The sequence below is a fragment of the Lepisma saccharinum genome, chromosome 15 (genome assembly GCF_977018435.1).
Source record: "Lepisma saccharinum chromosome 15, izLepSacc3.1, whole genome shotgun sequence".
NCBI classification, from domain to species: domain Eukaryota; kingdom Metazoa; phylum Arthropoda; class Insecta; order Zygentoma; family Lepismatidae; genus Lepisma; species Lepisma saccharinum.
In genome coordinates, this window is record NC_139243.1 from 31,677,941 (window position 1) to 31,697,701 (window position 19,761).

The 19,761-nt window shown below is 38.4% G+C and overlaps 1 protein-coding gene across 2 annotated transcripts in view; it reads left to right on the forward strand.

Annotated features, from left to right (window-relative positions):
• The window catches only part of LOC145999662 (glutamate receptor ionotropic, NMDA 2B-like), a 957,426-nt gene that overhangs the window by 776,477 nt on the left and 161,188 nt on the right, over positions 1-19,761 (forward strand). For both annotated transcript variants that reach the window (XR_014443422.1, XM_083136793.1), the window contains exons 10-11: positions 16,354-16,537; positions 18,495-18,604. Coding sequence is in view for 1 of the 2 variants with exons in the window: in XM_083136793.1 (XP_082992919.1) it covers positions 16,354-16,537; positions 18,495-18,604 (294 nt within the window). In the remaining variant the exon portion in view is untranslated. The remainder of the gene's footprint in view (positions 1-16,353; positions 16,538-18,494; positions 18,605-19,761) is intronic.

The window sequence follows — 19,761 nt, forward strand, 5'->3', positions numbered from 1 at the left end:
CGTAACATTTCTCACATTGATGCGAGACTAGCTCTTGCTTAATTTCCATCTTGAAGGATACGTTTACGAAATTGTTTGTTTTTCCTGCCATATCCCAAGTTTCGCAAGTGTTGCCAAATGTGTTTCGAATCGTTGGATGAATTAATGATGTATTCAAAATACGCCCTTTTTTCTTGTCTTAGGACAGAAGTAGCGAAGTTACTCAATCTCTTGTATTCGTTCCAATGGTCAGGATTATTTTTCCGTTTAAATTTTAACAGCATGTTGTCGCGTAATCTCATAATTAATTTAACATTATCTGTATGTAATCCAGGGTACTTTTCGTTTTGTTGCACGAACTGTTTTCAGGGGGGCGTGTTTAACAAACACTATAATCGATTTCTCCGTAAAGAAACGCATCTTGTCGTTAATGTGTTCGTAGTGCATCAAAGAATTCCAGTCGATGCTCTCTAGATCTGCATTCAGAGCATCCTTCACTATCGCACTGTATGTGATCGTATTGACCTTGCTTTGTGATTTGGCGTAACGTAAACAGAGACACGGTAAAGAGTGATCAGAATTACAGACTGGTACCGTAACACCAGAATTGATAATATCACTTACATTTTTCACATATATTGAATCAATGAGCGTTCTACAGTGCAAAAGGCTTAACCTGGCACGGCTCCCGCCAAAACCTTCTCTGTCGTCTGCAGGATGTTGTTGCCACTGATTTCGGCGCAAGCGAGCAAACGTAGCGACAGGCCGGGCTGCGAGCGGTAATTTGTGGGTGCAAGCACAGATGTCTCCACCACCAGAACAGTCACGTCCTTGACAACTTGGCAACAAAGGACACGCGAAGGCAGCAGCGACCCCTGGTGGGCAGAGGACAAAGCACGTTCTGTATCCAAGGCTTCTGCCAATGGTTGAAAACACTCACGTGACGCCCGGGAAAGTCTGTTAGCAGAAGGAAATCTATGGTTTGGCGCGAACTGTGCCAGGTGAGATCTTCTGCCCTATAGTAGAGGGTGTTTTTCGCGTCGGTTGAGTTAAGATTTGGGAGAAGTTAAACTGATTAACTAGTGGTTGAACATAGGAAGTGTCGGATTCATTTGGTTTCAAGAAATCTACATTAAAGTCGCTTAAAACCACTAGATGATGGAGTTTTTGGTTAATATCTTCTGTGATTGATAGCTTTATCACACAGCTAGTAGATATTGAATTTCAACCCATTGATAAATATGAAAATGTTTATATATTTAAATTAGAGCTGAGCCGATACCACTTTGAACCGATACCGATATTCTCACTGATAACCGATACTTGAAAATTATAATAATTAAAAGTTATTAAAAATATTCATTAACAATAGTGTGTAAGAATTGCACTCTAAACATATGCATCATTGACGAAGAGATTTCCTATAAAATATACAAAAATTACAATAGAATATTGATTTACATGGTTTGTCATCAAAATATTACGTTTTTCACACAAAACTGGATAATTAGACTCAGCAAAAAACTGGAGAGGAATCTATACGGAGCCTGTGAAAGACCAAAACGCCGGAAATGTATCGGCTGGTATCGGTATAAAATTCCAACTGATAATTTCGATACCGATACATCGCCATCGGTATCAGCTTAACCCTAATGTTTTGACGTTCTAAGTTTAACAAACAAAATTTGTCATGCATTCCTAATGTACAATCACCGGCATTAAAAATTGATGTATGTATATATGGTTGTTCCGGAATCACTTACAATCTGGAAAGAAATACTGTGGGGGTAAGACACCCCTGGCAACCCTAGGGGGGGGGGGGGAAGGGGTGACATGTAAAACGACCGATATTAGTGTGGAATCCATAGTTTTCTGGGTCGCTAAGATGAATAGTGACACTCCCAAGCTCATTATACACTATAGTTAGAATTCATTATTTTCCTGTCTAATAGAAGATTGGGATAAATAAATACCCGGGCAACGCTGGCTAATCAGCTAGTAAAAAGTAGAAACATAGAACCTGAAATTCTCGCTTTGAAGTTCTTCAATTTTCCTCCACACTCAAAGGCTCGAAGTTCATTTAAGCCTACTTTATGCACTGTTACACTAATCGCGACTAGACCTACAGTGTAAAGTGGGATCCTAATCACTACATACAGAATGAGTGAATGAATGTTTTGATTTATTTTACTTTGCCACTATTGAACTAAATGAATCAACTATGTTGGATGCACTAGAAACTCATCGATGTACGAAAGTGTGTTTTCTGACCTTTGCTGGGAACAAGTTTCACAGTGTGTAACATTTTTCTATATAATTTGTAAAGGCAAGGCCAAAGTGCATTATGTGATACAAGTGAGTATTTCTTTCCAAGTCGAGATGCTCTTTAATGCATGAATTTATGCATTTTTATTGCACCCTCCTGTCTCTTCCTAAACTTAGACAATTTGTCTATATGCACTTCTTTTTGTTTCAAATAATGTGTTTACTTTTCTGCGTGTACCGGTTTCGGGATCCGAGAACCCTTCAGTACAATATGATAGCGCTACATCAACGACATGGGGGATGCCTTTTCCACAGCCGAATGACTATATTTTATATTTCAATAGTTTATGCTGAGTAGGGTAGCATATACGAAGAATGGTCAATATTAAAGTTGTCAATTCCCAGCAGGTAGTATCTGTAAAAGCTGATCATGTTACTCTTAGTGCAACAGTTACTTTTAAAATTGTAAGTTAAAAAGAAGAAAGAAATAAACTGTAAAGCTGCCCATAATGAACTTAGAGCAAATTGTAATTTCCTAGCAGAGAAAAACTGTAAAATCCAAGTACAGTGTTCTTAGAGTAACAGTTACTCTTCAAGATGTAAGTTACCATCAGAAATAAATTCTAAAAATTGGCCACAGTTGTCTTAGAGTAACTGCTACTTCTCAAATTCTAAGTTCCTAACAGAACGAAACTGTAAAATCTGACTACAGTTGCCTTGAAGTAACTGTTACTTTTCAAATTCTAAGTTCCTAACAGAAAGAAACTGTAAACTCTTACTACAGTTGCCTTGTAGTAACTGTTACTTCTCAAATTCTAAGTTCCTAACAGAAAGAAACTATAAAATCTGACTACAGTTGCCTTGTAGTAACTGTTACTTTTCAAATTCTAAGTTCCTAACAGAATGAAACTGTAAAAGCTGACTACAGTTGCCTTGTAGTAACTGTTACTTTTCAAATTTTAAGTTCCTAACAGAAAGAAACTCTAAAAGCTGACTACAGTTGCCTTGTAGTAACTCTTACTTTTCAAATTCTAAGTTCCTAACAGAATGAAACTGTAAAATCTGTCTACAGTTGCCTTGAAGTAACTGTTACTTCTCAAATTCTAAGTTCCTAACAGAAAGAAACTGTAAAATCTGACTACAGTTGCCTTGAAGTAACTGTTACTCCTCAAATTCTAGTTCTTAACAGAAAGAAACTGTAAGAGCTGACTACAGTTGCCTTGAAGTAACTGTTACTTCTCAAATTCTAAGTTCCTAACAGAAAGAAACTGTAAAATCTGACTACAGTTGCCTTATAGTAAAAGTTACTTTTCAATTCTTTATTCCTCACAGAACGAAACTGTAAACTCTTACTACAGTTGCCTTGTAGTAACTGTTACTTCTCAAATTCTAAGTTCCTAACAGAAAGAAACTGTAAAATCTGACTACAGTTGCCTTGAAGTAACTGTTACTTCTCAAATTCTAAGTTCCTAACAAAAAGAAACTGTAAACTCTTACTACAGTTGCCTTGTAGTAACTGTTACTTCTCAAATTCTAAGTTCCTAACAGAAAGAAACTGTAAAATCTGACTACAGTTGCCTTGTAGTAACTGTTACTTTTCATTTTTTATTAAGAGAAAGGAACTGTAATAGTTCATCATAGTGCTCTCATAGCAACCGTTATATTTAAAAAAGTAACCATTTGATTGATATTGTTTATTTTACTTCGCTTTTCTGCTACTTTTGGCTATTCACGATGATGAATGTTAAAGAACACCAATGCTCAGGCTGAGATTCGAACCCGGGACTCCTGGCGTCTTAAAAGTAACAATAACTGTAATACAGTATACGTTTCAAAACGATCAGCCAGTGACGAAACTACATTTTCCAACATAGTAACACAAATTATTTAATAAGGAAAAAATCGACTTCTGCTGTATACACAGTGCTCCTTAAGTGACGTAAGGAAATGACGTCACTCATTCTCCAGGAACTCATGGAGTGTATCAAAGGAATGATCACAGGGACTGGAGAGGACGTATCTCAACATGCAGGCCTCGTCACCGAACCAACTTACTGGTGTGAAAGTTCCCAGCTGATGGAAATTGATTCGCGATTGGTTTGGGACCTCTAATTCCCCATGCTCTCAGCCCCAAGTCTCACAGAATTCATCCTCCTCCCTTCACCCTTCGACACCCCCCGATGTACCCCAGCGTCTCTCCTAACAGTTTTCTCAACTTCTCGACAGCTTGAGACCCGAATCTGAACATCTGACCGACAGGTGGGGTTAGTAGCACTCAGCACAACTATTGGAAATGCAAGGCTAGCTAAGCCCATTGTTGAAAGATACAATCAATCAGTATAATCAATATCAATGCTGTTTCTAACTATTTCAATTCTTGCATCATAATTAAGTATATATACACACACACAATTGACTGATATGTTATAACTAGGGAATGAATTTATATGTAGTAAAAATATGTTACATATGCTTTTGTTTTCAAAACAATGAGTAACAAAATTGTCTTTGTGTTCGAACATGAATTTACTTCCGTTGTCTCTTAAAATAGATTTATATTGACTAGAACTGCGTTCAATATGGCAAGAAGTAATGGAAATTGTATTTAAATGTTTTTATTTATTCCCAAGAAAGTCACCCACCTCTTTCGATCACACGGGGACATAAGTTATTGCGTGAATATGGAGTATGTGTTCATAGATGTTCTGAAATATGGAAATAATATTTAAAAATAAATATGGAAATATGAGCTTGGACCTAATATATGTAAAAATATGGAAAATAAAGACTGATTTTTATGAATCTACATGCCATGATGCGCAAAGATAATATAACTGAGTTCAGCTTCATATATATATATATATATATATATATATATATTTACATGTAAATCAGTTCCCTGGTTACGAAACGATATAAACGAAATTCCTCTAAGACAGTAAACTTGTTTTTTTTTGTAAGATGCATCACTACAGCGTTAACAACATACCTAAGTGCCGAAGTTCAAGAAATCTATTTTTGGTCCTAGCATTTGTACTTCCACAATGCAAATTATAAATGAAACACAATTCATGTGTTTCCCTTGTAAGTTTACATCAATGAATGACTCAAAATAAATATATATTTTATTAATTAGAATTAAAATTAGAAATTACTTATTCATGACCGACGTTCAGCCTGTGGTTGTTGTACCACATTGTTGTTAATACCGCCCTAGAGTTTGACCTCACGAACCAAACCATTTAGAAAATTCCTCTCTTTTGGAAAAAACCGATATAATTCCAAATTTCGAAAAATTATATCTGTCTAGACTTTCTTCTAGAACATTCATATGAATCTTCGTCAAGGTGGACTGATTTAAAACAGGCTGATCAAGATTTAAATCAGGTGACTCTTTTAAAAAGAATCACTGACTTAAATCTCTTTAAGTAAATAATTTATAGAATAATGTACATACGGACTTAGTAGATATCAGAATCACTTTTGGTAAAGGTACATTAATCTTCTAATCATTTAATAATGTGTATTAGACTCTTAAGAAAGGAGACAAATATATGTACTGGTGAAGTGAATCTCATACTTGCAAACATACTTAAATTTATCTTGATTTAAAATTCAATACTTTTATAGGCAAAAGTAGCAAACATTTTGTGTAGAAAAATATACAAAATACTAATCATGTTAAACTCCTTGATAGCATAGTGGTAATGTCGTCGCCTTGTAATCAAGGGGTTCAGAGTTCAATACTCGATTGAGGAACATGGCACAGTGGCTTGGATCCCACTTTAAACTGTAGGTTCAGTCCCGATTAGCCTCTAGTGCATAAAATGGGCTTGGAGCAAGAATTCAATCAATCAGTTATTATCATTAAACTGTAAATACTCATGTCAGCTAATATTTTGCAACCTATTTAAAAAATCGCCAAACTTCAGCTACAAAGACTACAAAATATTTTAAATAATAATTATAGAGTATCGAGAATGTTTTATTTTCACTGGAATAAAATTTACTGAAAATATTATAGTTTCATTATCACGCTCAACAAATATTCTCATGGTAGATTCATACATACAGTATTAGAAACAGAAAAATGTATCTTAACATATAATTTATTTACTTTAATCAAACTATTCAAATCTTTTACAGGGCTGTTTACTAGAAAAAGCCTTTCTACGAAAAACAGGTACCTATACAGTGATGGACAAAAGTAATCATACAGTGGAACTGAAAGGAAGAAAGGACGAATTGCAGCAGCTAGGAAAACAATAAGGAAGTCAAAACTGTTAATGCTGTACCATGTATGCACCAAACGATATATTGACAACAAAAATAAATATCAGATGCTGCTTGTAGAAAAATAAAATACAATACATTCTCAATACCCGCTTCTTTGGCTGGACAAAAGTATTCATACACCAACATAAAAGTTCACTTTGAAGAAAAGAAAGAAACAAATACCATGTCGTCATAATTTAGTATGCATTCCTCTGTTATGGAGAACAGCTGTCAGTCTCTTTTGCATAGAATGAACAAGAGGCATGGTTATTTCCGATGTAATACTGTGCCACTCATGCAAAATGACCTCTTTCAGTATATTCTTGCTTGTTATGTCATGTTTTCGGAGTCTGGTTTCCAAATGGCTCCAAAGATGTTCAATAGGGTTAAGATCGGGAGACTGAGGTGGAGTTTTGAGTGTGTGGGGAGTATTATATAACAACCGAAGGCGGACAATCTCAGCTGTATGTTTAGGGTCGTTGTCCTGCCAGAAGTAAAAATCATTCCCAATACCCAAATGATCGATACTCTGCTGCAAATTGTTCTTCAGAATATCCAAATAGACAAATCTATCCATAGTTCCCTCAATAAAGACGAGTTCTCCAACACCTGAGGCTGGCATAGCCTACAGCCCCAGACCATAACGCCACCACCTCCATGTTTAACTGTAGCCAAGAGATTTTGAGGCTCAAGCTCAGTATTGGGCTTTCTCCACACCAAAATTCTACCATCACTATAGATAATATTAAATATACTCTCGTCCGTAAACAACACTTTATCCCAGAAGTCCAAACTTTTACTCACATACTCCTTTGCAAATGTTAATCTGGCCTTCTTGTTCTTCTAACTGATGTATGGGTTCCTTCTAGGTACACTAGCTCTGTACCCTGCTCGGTTGAAAAGCCTTCTAATACTTCTTGAGGACACTTTTTTCCCCAGGTGTTCGTGAACATCTGCCGACACTGCTGACGATGTTAATTTTGGGTTTTTCTTGATCATTCTCAACAGTCCTTGTTTCTCTCTCGAAGTAAGTTTCTGAGGACGCCCAACCCCTTCCCTATTTATCAGCACTTTTGTGTCTTTATATCGTTTGATGACACTTTGCACAGTCGCACGACTTCTCCCAACTATGTCTGCGATATCAGAATATGATTTCTTATTGTGGTATAATGATATCATAATTCTCCTCTCTTTGATCTTGGTTTCCTTCCCTTTGCGGCCCATTTGACTTCCTGCAGCACGCCAACACCAAACCAACCACTTCCTTACACAGGTGCAAGTGCAGTAAACACATATCTGGCACTGAATGATGGAAACTGTTGTTTCACGAACTTTTTTGGGGGTTTATAACCTGGCTTATGAATACTTATGACCATCCAGAAAGCAGTTTATCTAAGGATTACCCACATTTCTCATGACAATTTCAATTGTATGCACACAATTGCTTTGCGTTTCTATTCTTGCCATTCCAATGGAGCATATGTGCTAAACACTTGACTTGCCTTTAGGGTCTTCTTTGTATAATAACATGTTTCATTCAGACAATGCCTTTGTATGAATACTTTTGTCCATCACTGTATGTATGGTGTCGAAAACAATTCATGCAATTTTAAAAGTATTTTCTATAAAAAATTAAAAATCGATTTAAATAAAAACAAAATCATCAAGAATTATTTTATAAATAAAAAGTATGATATTTATCCACCCTGATCTTCGTACAGTTTACTTTTGATATTGAATCCGAAATATCCAGTGGTGAGATCGTGAAAATTAAATATGATCTATATTTTCTTTGCATTAAATGTTTGAAATTTTGCACATAATTGAACAGCCGTGGACAATTTTGGTTGTAAAGAACCTATTGAAAAGCATTGCGTGAGCCTTCAATGTTTGACCGCCAAGCGCCTAGTAAGTAGGCAACGAAATTAACATTGCAGTTGTGTATCTTTTACTCTGAGGTGATGCCAAAGAGAAATACGAGGTAGTTGCACAACGGTAATTACAATGTTGCAGGCCAACGAGGCACTGGTGCCTGGACAGTATGATCATCCGTGGAGTAATTTTGTCCTATGTTTGTCCTTATTTGTGCTCAGTGTTAATTTGTAGCCTGGGCTTTTCTACGATTGCATCAGTTTTAAAACATTCAATAACGAAATTTCTAAAATACATATTTTATTTCCTTGTTGGGGGTCCTGCCCTCAGTTTGGTTTTAGTTAAGGTGGTTATTCCTGTATTGTGTGACGCGCAAAGTAGCCTATGTACTGATGTCCGAGATCGAGAATATTTGGGGCGCTACCTCCACATCCCCTAAATGTACCTTAATGGCACTGTGAAATGTGTCCATAATGTAAATATCAATCAACGAATCAACCAGTCGTGTGTGTGTGTGTGTGTGTGGCATGTCATAGATACCCCCCCCCCACATAAATTGTCCTCCTCCGTGGTCGTGTGGTCTAAGGAGCTGTGCTTTGGACTCCTACTGCGCGACGACATGGGTTCGAGTCCGCCTGGGTTCTCGGTCTGTGTATATGACCAGTAGCTACTGACCATTGTGAGGAGATTGGGGAGCTACGAGTGAGTAGCGTAGCCCGGTCACGGATATATCTTATAGCCTAACTGCTGGAGGTTCGACGTGCTGACCACAAGTCACCCCATTACTGGTTGAAGATCTCCACACCTCTAGGTAGGATTGTGGGAGGGAGACTGGCAGTCGGGAGATAGGCCAAGGCCCTTCGAGGGCTGTCGCGCCATGGGTTATTTATTATTATTACATACATATAAATTACCCCCCACAAACATATATAGCTTTCTCTCTCATATATATATATATATATATATATATATATATATATATATATACACACACACACACACACAGGGTGATTGTTAATTCGACCTATTCCTGGAAAGGGGTAATACTAGAGCACATTTCCAACAAATTTGACCCTATGCACCGGGGGTCGGAAATCAATGGGTATCGAGTTATTGCAGTTTGTAGATTTTCGTGAAATATTCCGACTTGCGACCAAAAACTAATAATTGTGAAAAAACTACTACACCTTGGACACTTAATCAACATGTTGCTAACAGCTGACGAATGAGTAACTACTGGGGAAAAAATTCATGCCCAAAATTCCCATACCCACAGAAAGAAACAGTCATTGGTGCACACGTCATGAAGACATTTGGAAATTATCGTTTAAATCGAAGAGGATTACTCAAAAAATTGGTAACACACTTATCGTAAAAAAATTAGGGAAAAAACTTCCTCGTTTCATAAGCTCTCCAAAAATATACAAATGTTGTCAACTGGCACACGGCTTGGGGGAAAAATCTGAATAAAAAGCGGAGAAGGTGCGTTGTAGACCTCTTTGTAAAGAGAAAAGAAGTTGTCGGTTGTGAGAAATAAAGGAACGAAAATGAGTGAAATACAGAAGGTTGTTTCACGTTGATGGTAACGATTTCGATCACCAGGGAGCAGCACGTAGGCATAGCACAGAGCAGCCAGAGCCAATAGGACGAAAGTACTGTGTTTTGACTTGCAAAGACGATGGTTGGTGTGCGAGTGTGTGTTTATATGGCAGCAAAAATTCCAGTCTTTTGGGAGGGGTACATCTGTGCCCTTTCCGACGTTGGTTATAGTTATAGCCAGATAATTAAACAGTGCCACATGAAAGCATTCCATGTGTCAAAGAAGGGCATCAATGCAGTGTTGAATCGCCATAAAGCTTGCACCGTACCTGTTGCTGGAACCACTCAAAGTGGGCTTCGGACATATCGGAAGCCCAAACGTTCCTCCGACGTTGTGCGGAAAGTGAGATCCATGGTGCGATGTGAAAACCCTGCAACGCAAAGAGTGATTGCACAGGCAGTGCAATGTTTCCCTGCAACTGTGAATCGCATCATAGCCCAAGATTTACAACTTGTGCGGAAGCACAAGGCTCAAGTTCATAAGTTGCATGCTTCACATGTCCAGGAGAGGAAGACCAACAGTCGGAAGCTCTACGAACGCCATCTGGCAGGAGACCGCTGGAAGTATGTGGTGTCCCTGGATGAAGCATATGTGTATCTGTCGGGTTGTGGTAAAAAAAAAAAAAAGGGCCATCTACTATCGTCCACGTGATGAAAGAGGTCGATCTGAGTGGGTACGTGAATGTGCTGAAAGTTTTCCAGGCGGGTTCATGGTTGTTGGTGGTTACTGCCATAACGGCAAACTTTCACCGCGCAGAGTGGAAAAAAAGGCTAAAATAAATGCAGCCTATTACCAGACGAATATTTTGGAGCCACTTTACAGACATGATATTCCTTCTCTCTATGGCAGCGACACATCTCGTGTTGTCATCCACCAGGACAAGGCTTCCAGTCATACGGCAAAGTCCACGCAGGCATACATGGATCCGATGGCAGGTGAAACGGACATTCATGCAATCCCCTTTACAGACATCTCTGTGAAATCCCCCGATGCCTCTCCCATGGATTTTTGTGGGTTTCCGTTGTTGAAACGACCCTTGGGAAGCAGACGGCCCCGCAGAATTGAGGGTCTTTGGAAAGCTTGTCAGGAGGAATATGATCGTTTGGACCAATGTGTTCTTCAACGCAGTCTCCTCCAATGGAAACTCCGCTGCAGGGCCATTGCTGCAAGACAGGGGTATCACGTGGAGCACCACCGCTCGTGGCATCACGGTTTTTCTTAAGGTGAGGTGGGTTCTAACTTTGTTACCATGGACGTGAAACGACCTTCTGTAATAATGTTATTTACCATTCTCATGATTTCAGGTTGTCAGAATTAACTGTTACGAAAACTACAAATCCTGTTAAATTGCGTCCCCCGGTTACCTATGCAAGCACGCAGCCTGCGGCGTACTTCAGACACAGTCACTCGCGTTGACACTCTGTGTCTTATGTCTCAATTCTCTCTCTCAACTCTTCTTGGGAATCCACTGGTGTACTGTAGACTAACTCTTTCATGTGACCCCAAATGCAAAAGTCGCATGGCGTAAAATCCGGACTCCTCGCCGGCCAGGGTTTCGGGCCGTCTCGACCAATCCATTGCATGGGATACTTGTCGTCCAGCCACTGTCGCACACCCCGGAAATAGTGGGCTGGGCAGCCATCATGTTGGTAAATCATATCCCATCTTGTGGCGAGCGGCACATCCTCCAGCAACGTCGTTAATTCTTCCCTTAGGAAGTTTTCGTAGGTAATGCCGTTTAGGTTTTGTGGCAGAAAGAATGGCCCGATCACATGATTGTGGATAATTCCCATCCACACAGTTAGTGAGAATTTTCTTTGGTGAGCCTTTTCTTTAGATTTTCTTGGGTTATGACCGTTAGGGGACCAAAAATGCGCATTATGAAAATTCGTAATACCATGGCGGTCGAATTTGGATTCGTCCGTCTACAGAATTCTTGTCAGGTGATGGGGATCTTCAGTGTCAGTATGTAGTAAAGATCGACAAAAACCCATCCTTCTGACAGGATATCTCTCCTCAATAGCATGCGACTTTTTCATTTTGGGTCACATGTAAGAGTTAGTCTACAGTACACTACTGGATTCCCAAGAAGAGTTGAGAGAGAGAATTGAGACATAAGACACAGAGTGTCAACGCGAGTGACTGTGTCTGAAGTACGCCGCAGGCTGCGTGCTTGCATACGTAACCGGGGGAGGCAATTTAACAGGATTTGTAGTTTTCGTAACAGTTAATTCTGACAACCTGAAATCATGAGAATGGTAAATAACATTATTATTTCACTCATTTTCGTTCCTTTATTTCTCACAACCGACAACTTCTTTTCACTTTACAAAGAGGTCTACAACGCACCTTCTCCGCTTTTTATTCAGATTTTCCCCCCAACCCGTGTGCCAGTTGACAACATTTGTATATTTTTGGAGAGCTTATGAAACGAGGAAGTTTTTTCCCTAATTTTTACGCTAAGTGTGTTACCAATTTTTTGAGTAATCCTCTTCGATTTAAACGATAATTTACAAATGTCTTCATGACGTGTGCACCAATGACTGTTTCTTTCTGTGGGTATGAGAATTTTGGGCATGAATTTTTCCCCCAGTAGTCACTCAGTCTTCAGCTGTTAGCAACGTGTCGATTAAGTGTCCAGTGTGTAGACAAGACAAGATGGCGCCGAGTGCAGGCCGTGCGAAATTTGTAGCTCTGCTCTTTATCTGTTTTACGCTTGTGCTAGTACGAATCTGCGTAGTGAAAAAGTGTTTTCCGCCTTGTGAAATTGCAGTTAACGATGAGAACATATGTGAAGATCTGTTCTATGACAGTTATTTGAAAGCTCTGAGTGCTTTCCCAACGCTTTGTGCTGTTCGAGGGGCGAGCGCGTGCAAGGGCGCTTCGAGGAAAGCCTCGCCCGGGACCTCCGCCAGGAAGTGCGTGCTCCAGCACCTCTTCCTCTTGCTATTGCTCCATGGAGACGTCGAACTTCAACCTGGACCAGGGACGTCTACAGGGATAACAACATCAAATGATAGTGCATTTCACCTTTACTATCAAAACGTGCAGTGCCTAAAAAATAAGTTTTTGGACTGTGAACTAATGACGGCTGAGTTCTCGGAATACGACTGTGTGTGCTTTAGTGAGTCATGGCTCAATTCTGATATCTCGTGTGCTGAAATTCCGCTATATGAGCAGTTCAATGTTTATCGCAAAGATCGTGAAATGCGTGGGGGTGGTGGTGTTATGGTGTGTGTGAACAAGAAGTGGCCCAGCAAGATACGACTGGATTTACAACGAGACTGCGAATTACTCTGGGTAGAAGTAAGTACAAACCACCATAAAAAAATGCTTGTAGGGTGTTTCTATCGGCCTCATAGGCGGAGTCCCAAAGAACTCTTAGGGTGTTGCTATGAATCTACCCTGGCAGCTCTATCCAGCCACGAAGTTATTTTGTGTGGGGATTTTAATATGCATATAAAGTGGAATAATCCTGTAAATGGCATACCAACCACTGGAGACGAAGACTGGTTCATAGACAATTTTATTCATGGACTAGGTCTTCTTCAGCACAATATGCACAACACCAGAAAGGACAAAAACCTTGATTACATTCTCTCCTCTTTTGAAAACTGTGAGGTCACACCCTCGTTGAATCTCGTTCAGTCAGACCACGAGTCGCTTTGTGCTATTTTCGAAATTCCAGTGAAAGCGCGAAGCTCCCCTTCTGCACCCCCCAGGCATAAGACTCCTTTGTGGAAGAAAACGCCATGGGACACCGTCTGTCGAGCCATTGACCTTTTCAATTGGAACCTGCTCTCCGAAGGGACCGTGACCGAGGCTGTTGAACTGTTTACGGACGTGATTCATGCCCTAATTCAGGACTATGTGCCACATAAAACAATGAAAAGTAAAAAGTTCCCCCCTTGGTTTGATAAAGAGATGCAGCATCTGTTACTTAACAAAAAGAGAGCATGGCAACTGTGGAAACGTTTCCCCAATCCCCACACACACAACACTTTCAAAGCACTTCGAAAACATAGTAAAGACCTTATGAAACAGAAATACACCGAATATGTCAACACAGTCACAAACGAACTCCTTACTAATTCAAAGAGATTCTGGACATTAATAAATTCACGAAGACAAGCCAAGCGCATCTCTTTAGAAGTAACACACAATGACATTTCAGCTGTTGGTAATGATAGAGCTGAACTATTCAATCTAACATTTCAAAATAATTTTGTTTCAAATGATGTTTTAGATCACCCGCCTATCAAATCTATCTGCTCTCACTCTCTTTCTACCGTCTTTACAGAACCAGGTGAAGTCTTGCACTTCCTTACCTCCTTTTCTTCTCACCGAGCATCTGGACCAGACAATATTCCTACTATTTTCCTACAAAAAACAGCTCACTCACTAGCTACTCCTCTTGCAATGTTATACAATAGGTGCTTCTCTGAAGGCTGCTTTCCCACTCAATGGAAGAAAGCAAATATCATTCCTATTTTTAAATCTGGAAATGCTAACGATACTACATGTTATAGGCCCATTTCTCTCCTTTCCACACTTGCTATTGTCTGTGAAAAAATTCTAAAAAAAAGACTTCTGAAATTCACATCCCCTTACATTAACCCAGCACAACACGGCTTTCTTCCAAATTCTTCATGCCTTACCAATCTGTCTTGTATGCAATCCTGTGCCATAAACGCAATTACTAATCGTAATCAGTTAGATGTTGTTTACTTTGATCTGTCCAAAGCTTTTGATTCAGTGGATCACCACTATTTACTGCATAAATTATCTAACAGATTTAACATCACTGGAAACACGATAAAATTAGTGAAAGACTATCTAAGAAATAGACAACAACGCGTTATACTTTCTGGAACTCATTCTAACTGGCTTCCTGTTATATCTGGTGTGCCGCAAGGAAGCGTTCTTGGCCCTCTGTTATTTGTATTATATCTGGATGATCTCACAGACCTCTTTAATTCCCCCATCTCAAGCACAATTCTAATGTTTGCCGATGATTGCAAGATTATGAGAGAAATAAAACAGCCATCAGACATGCAAATTCTCCAAAATGACATTAACAGATTCTCTGAATGGTGTAAGCGATGGAAACTGTCCACAAACCCTTCTAAATGCTCATACATGACAATTTCATTGAAACAAAACATTCTTGAAGGCAATTATACACTCACCGACCTCCCTCTAGCAAAAGAAGCGCAACACCGAGATCTAGGTATCCTCATAGATTCAAAACTAAATTTCGATAATCACATATCAACCATCACAAAAAAGGCAATGCGTATGCTAGGCCTACTTTACAGATTCACCGAAATCAATAACCCGAAAGCACTTTCCATTTACTTCAAGATATTTGTGTCCCCCATTCTAGAATATTGTTCACCAATCTGGAACATGGCTGCCCATTCTCATACCTCCAAGATCGACAGTGTTCTCAGCTTTTTCCTCTCCATCGTTCGATATAGAGTGCCTGCCCTAAGACACCTGCCTAAGAGAGATCTTCTTGTAAAACTGCATATTAATACTCCAGAAACTCGTAGATACATTGCAGATATGAAATTGCTATATAAGATTATAAATGGAAACTTAAGATGCAGCATCCCACTCCACGAACTCTCCCTCAGAGTGCCTACACATAAAACACGGAGCAAGGAAACTTTTCACACTACAACTCCCAGGCTCTCACTCATACAACGATCACTATTCCATAGGCTACCGAATCAGTTCAATATAATCTCAAACCAAATAGATATATTCACTTCATATTCATTTTTTATCAGCAACATAGAAAAAATTGTACATAAGTAATGCTTTTGTGAAACTGATCTTTTTACCTTGGTCCTTTTTTTGGCTTGTTTTATTTTTGTTTATTTTATGTTATCCGTTCTTTTGTTTTTAATCTTAGTCTATTGTTTTATTGTTGTTTCTTTCTGGTTTAAAATGGCTTCTGCTGTACTGGAAATTTCAATAAATAAATAAATAAATAAATAAGTAGTTTTTTCACAATTATTAGTTTTTGGTCGCAAGTCGGAATATGTCACGAAAATCTACAAACTGCAATAACTCGATACCCATTGATTTCCGCCCCCTGGTGCATAGGGTCAAATTTGTTGCAAATGTGCTCTAGTATTACCCCTTTCCAGGAATAGGTCGAATTACCAATCACTGTGTATATAAATTACATAGTGCAGTGGGTCTCGGGTTTATTACCCGGTGGAGGCAAATAGTGGTTCGGATCCCACTTTAAACTGTAGGTCCAGTCCTGATTAACGTTTCTGTGCATAAAGTAGACTTAAGACAACAATTCATTCAATGAATTTAATCAATATGCATATTATCTATTACAGAATGGAACATGGAACGGTTTGGTTTCTGCCTTAATAAACCACAAGGCTGACATGGTGATGACGTCATTAAAAATAAATTATGAGAGATCAGAAGCCATAGACTTCTCCCTACCTTTTCTAGACACTGGGATCGCCATCGTCGTTGCGAAGAGGACAGGGATAATATCTCCAACCGCCTTTCTGGGTGAGTATTGTAGCGGTTTGTTATAGATTCCTGTGAACTATAAAAGGAAGCATATTGATTTTGACTTCTGAAAGTCAATGTCTTATTGGCTGATACCTGCTGGATATTTTTTCCACCCATTTGGAATTAGTTGCCTGTGACGACTTGTCCACAAGATGATACAAATTGATCCACGAACTTACTCTCGAAGCAAGAATATATAAACAAGAATTCGAAACATGAATAATCATCCTTCATCTTCTTAGCCGCATAAACTACACAGGCAATGATATATAAATATATTACAAAATTCAATTTGGTTACCACACTGGTAACAGTACATTGAATCTAGATACACTGTCTACTGAATATCAAATTTAATTCAGTTTATATCGAATATAATTTGAGTAGAGAAAGTTCAACCATTTGTCTAACGCTTGAAATACTTTTACGTACTTAACAATGAACAAGTATTAGGCTATATCTGAAATTTTAAACTTTGCTACATTTTCTCACTGTACATTAAAATCAATTTTTATCTTAGAAAGAAATATTTCCTTTGAGCATAATTGAGCAGACAAAATTATTTTGTTTGAAATATTTGTACAAACTTAACAATCAGGTACTTTGTAATTCGCAAATTCGCAGTGTTAAAATCTCTCTCAATTGTTCAAGGTTTAAACTTTTAACGCAAATTCAAATTAATATATTGAGCCAAATATATAATATAATACATGTGTGCCATCTAGTGTGCAATATTTTGTTATACAGTGTGATTGTAACCAGTTGTGAGTTTGCGATTTAGTTTAGGGAGTATACTGAATCATATTAGTCTACAGCCTAACATCTTTAAAATTGCAATACAGTTTTACGTTTTTCGCATTTCAGGACGCTCATAGTGTAAGGATATTTTCTAAAATTAGAGTGTTGGGTTCCTGGGTATTTCAGGTGGCTGAAGTCCCATAATCCCTCTCTGCATACGCCATTGCTTCTAAATTGTTCGCTAGTACATGTTAAGTTTGAGAAAATGCAAAACATTTACGTTTTTAACGTAACGTGTGAATTAAAACGAACTTGACTCTTTTCAGGCCATATTCCTTTCATCGCTGTGGCCATGGAAAAATTTTGAATGTGTTTCACAAGGTCATGATTGACATAAACTACATGTGTGTGTGTGTGCTAGAACGTGAATTTATTTAAAAGTAGTTGTAAGTAGAGAAACACTTTTTTTACAAATGCCTTTGGGTGAAACTAGTCTTAACGGATACCCATATTTATATCTTGTTTATCGTGCAAAATAACTCATGTTTTACTTGAAACTACTTTAAACAAACATAAACAGAGTCCAAACTATATTTCACTGTTCGCACTCCAGTTTAAGCATAACCTATTAGTATAAACGATGTATAATATTTTAAAATGTCCAAGACAAAAAATGCCACCTTTGAGCGGTCAAGCACGGAAAGAGATTTAAAAATAGCTTAGCCTAGGACGTAACTACAGAGAACTAGTTTGTAGTAGTGCTACACTAGTTTAACTAAATACTTGTATAATTCTAGTTATCTCTAAAGGCATTCTTTGAAACTAGTTGTAACTAGCTCATTTATTATATTTCGTTTTTTCCAAGGTATTTCGTGGAAATACCTTGGAAATGTTTGTTTGCCATTCCAGTTTTTAGAAATATTTGGTGAGACTATGCATATGTTAAAATGTACTACAGATAATTTTTAATTGTTCCAACATGTTATAACACAGCTACATTATGAGTATAACTTGGCCAAAACTTTGCCAACATTTATTCCTGTATAGGCTAACTCTGATCGTTTCCCTGTCCCAGACATTAGCGATCTAATATCTAAGGTTTGCAATAAATCGTGAAAATATGATGAAATAAAGTTAGAACCATGAGTGGCATATGCTGATATGCTGGAATATAGTTATGGTATACAAATTTAATGTTGCTCTCTGTCTGTTGCAGAACCGTTTGATAGTGCAATGTGGATGTTAGTTGCTCTAGTCGCCGTGCATGTCGCTGCAATCATGATATTCTTCTTCGAATGGTTAAGTCCATTCGGTTACGACATGAAGGTAAGTGCTAAGTTAATAGATTGTGAGAAAAATAGATGGCATTGTCATATTATAGTACATTATAATAACTTTTTCAGTCCACGGAAACATACTGATAATTTTTGTGTCAGCAGTTGGTGATCATTTTTTCATTCTACATTTACACCTTAATTTATTATCTACAGCAAAATCCTTTGCATTATAATATTATATGAAATACCCTATTCGTCTTTTAATTTTCGTTCAAGCCAGGCTACTACAAGGTGATTCTCTCGCTAAAAAATCGAATGTTAACTCAATACAGTTTCTATCAGGTGTCTGAGAAGTCTTTGTATGAAAACAAAAATTAACTGTATCCGGTATATGCAACATAGACATGAAAAAATGGTACCAAAATGTTCGGAAACTATTCACGTTTTATTGGCAATAAGAAAGAAATCAATAAATTTCCACGTGAGCAACCTTGCTGGCACGGAGTACATCTATTAGCAATTCAACTTCTCGCCATGCATTAGCCAACATCACAGGAGAGATTAATGTGATGACTTGGGTTATCCGATCTCGCAGAGTTGCAAGATCGGATACAGGAGTTCTGTAGACATTGTCTTTCACATAACCCCATATGAAAAATCTAAAGGGGTTATGTCTGGAGATCGTGCAGGCCACGCTGTCGGTCCAGGATATGTCTAATCAAGGTAGGAACGAACCTCCAGACTCCAATGTGGCGGTGCACCGTCTTGTTGAAAGATAACATCTGGCTGGTATTCTAGCAATTGAGGAACAGCAAACAATTGCAACATTTCGAGATACACATCAGATGTTACGGTGTCCTCACCGAAAAATAATGGTCCGATTATTGTGTCATGCAGTGCGTCAGCAACAGGTCTTGAATTTGTCATACCAAGACTTAAAGCTCCTTACCATCAGGCGGCACCTTTCCGGCACCTTTATTTGAAACCGTCTCTGCACTGTTTTTTGGGACCTTCTCTCGTGAAACCACAGGACACGCTCAGCTTTTTCCTGATTTGTGTACATTTCCGGTTTGCTGGACACTGGCACTGCTACACTACTGCAACGTTACAGAAACCTGAAACGAAAAATACTTGAATAGTTTCCGGACATTTTGGTACCATTTTTTCATGTCTATGTTGCATATAGCGGATAAGATAATTTTTGTT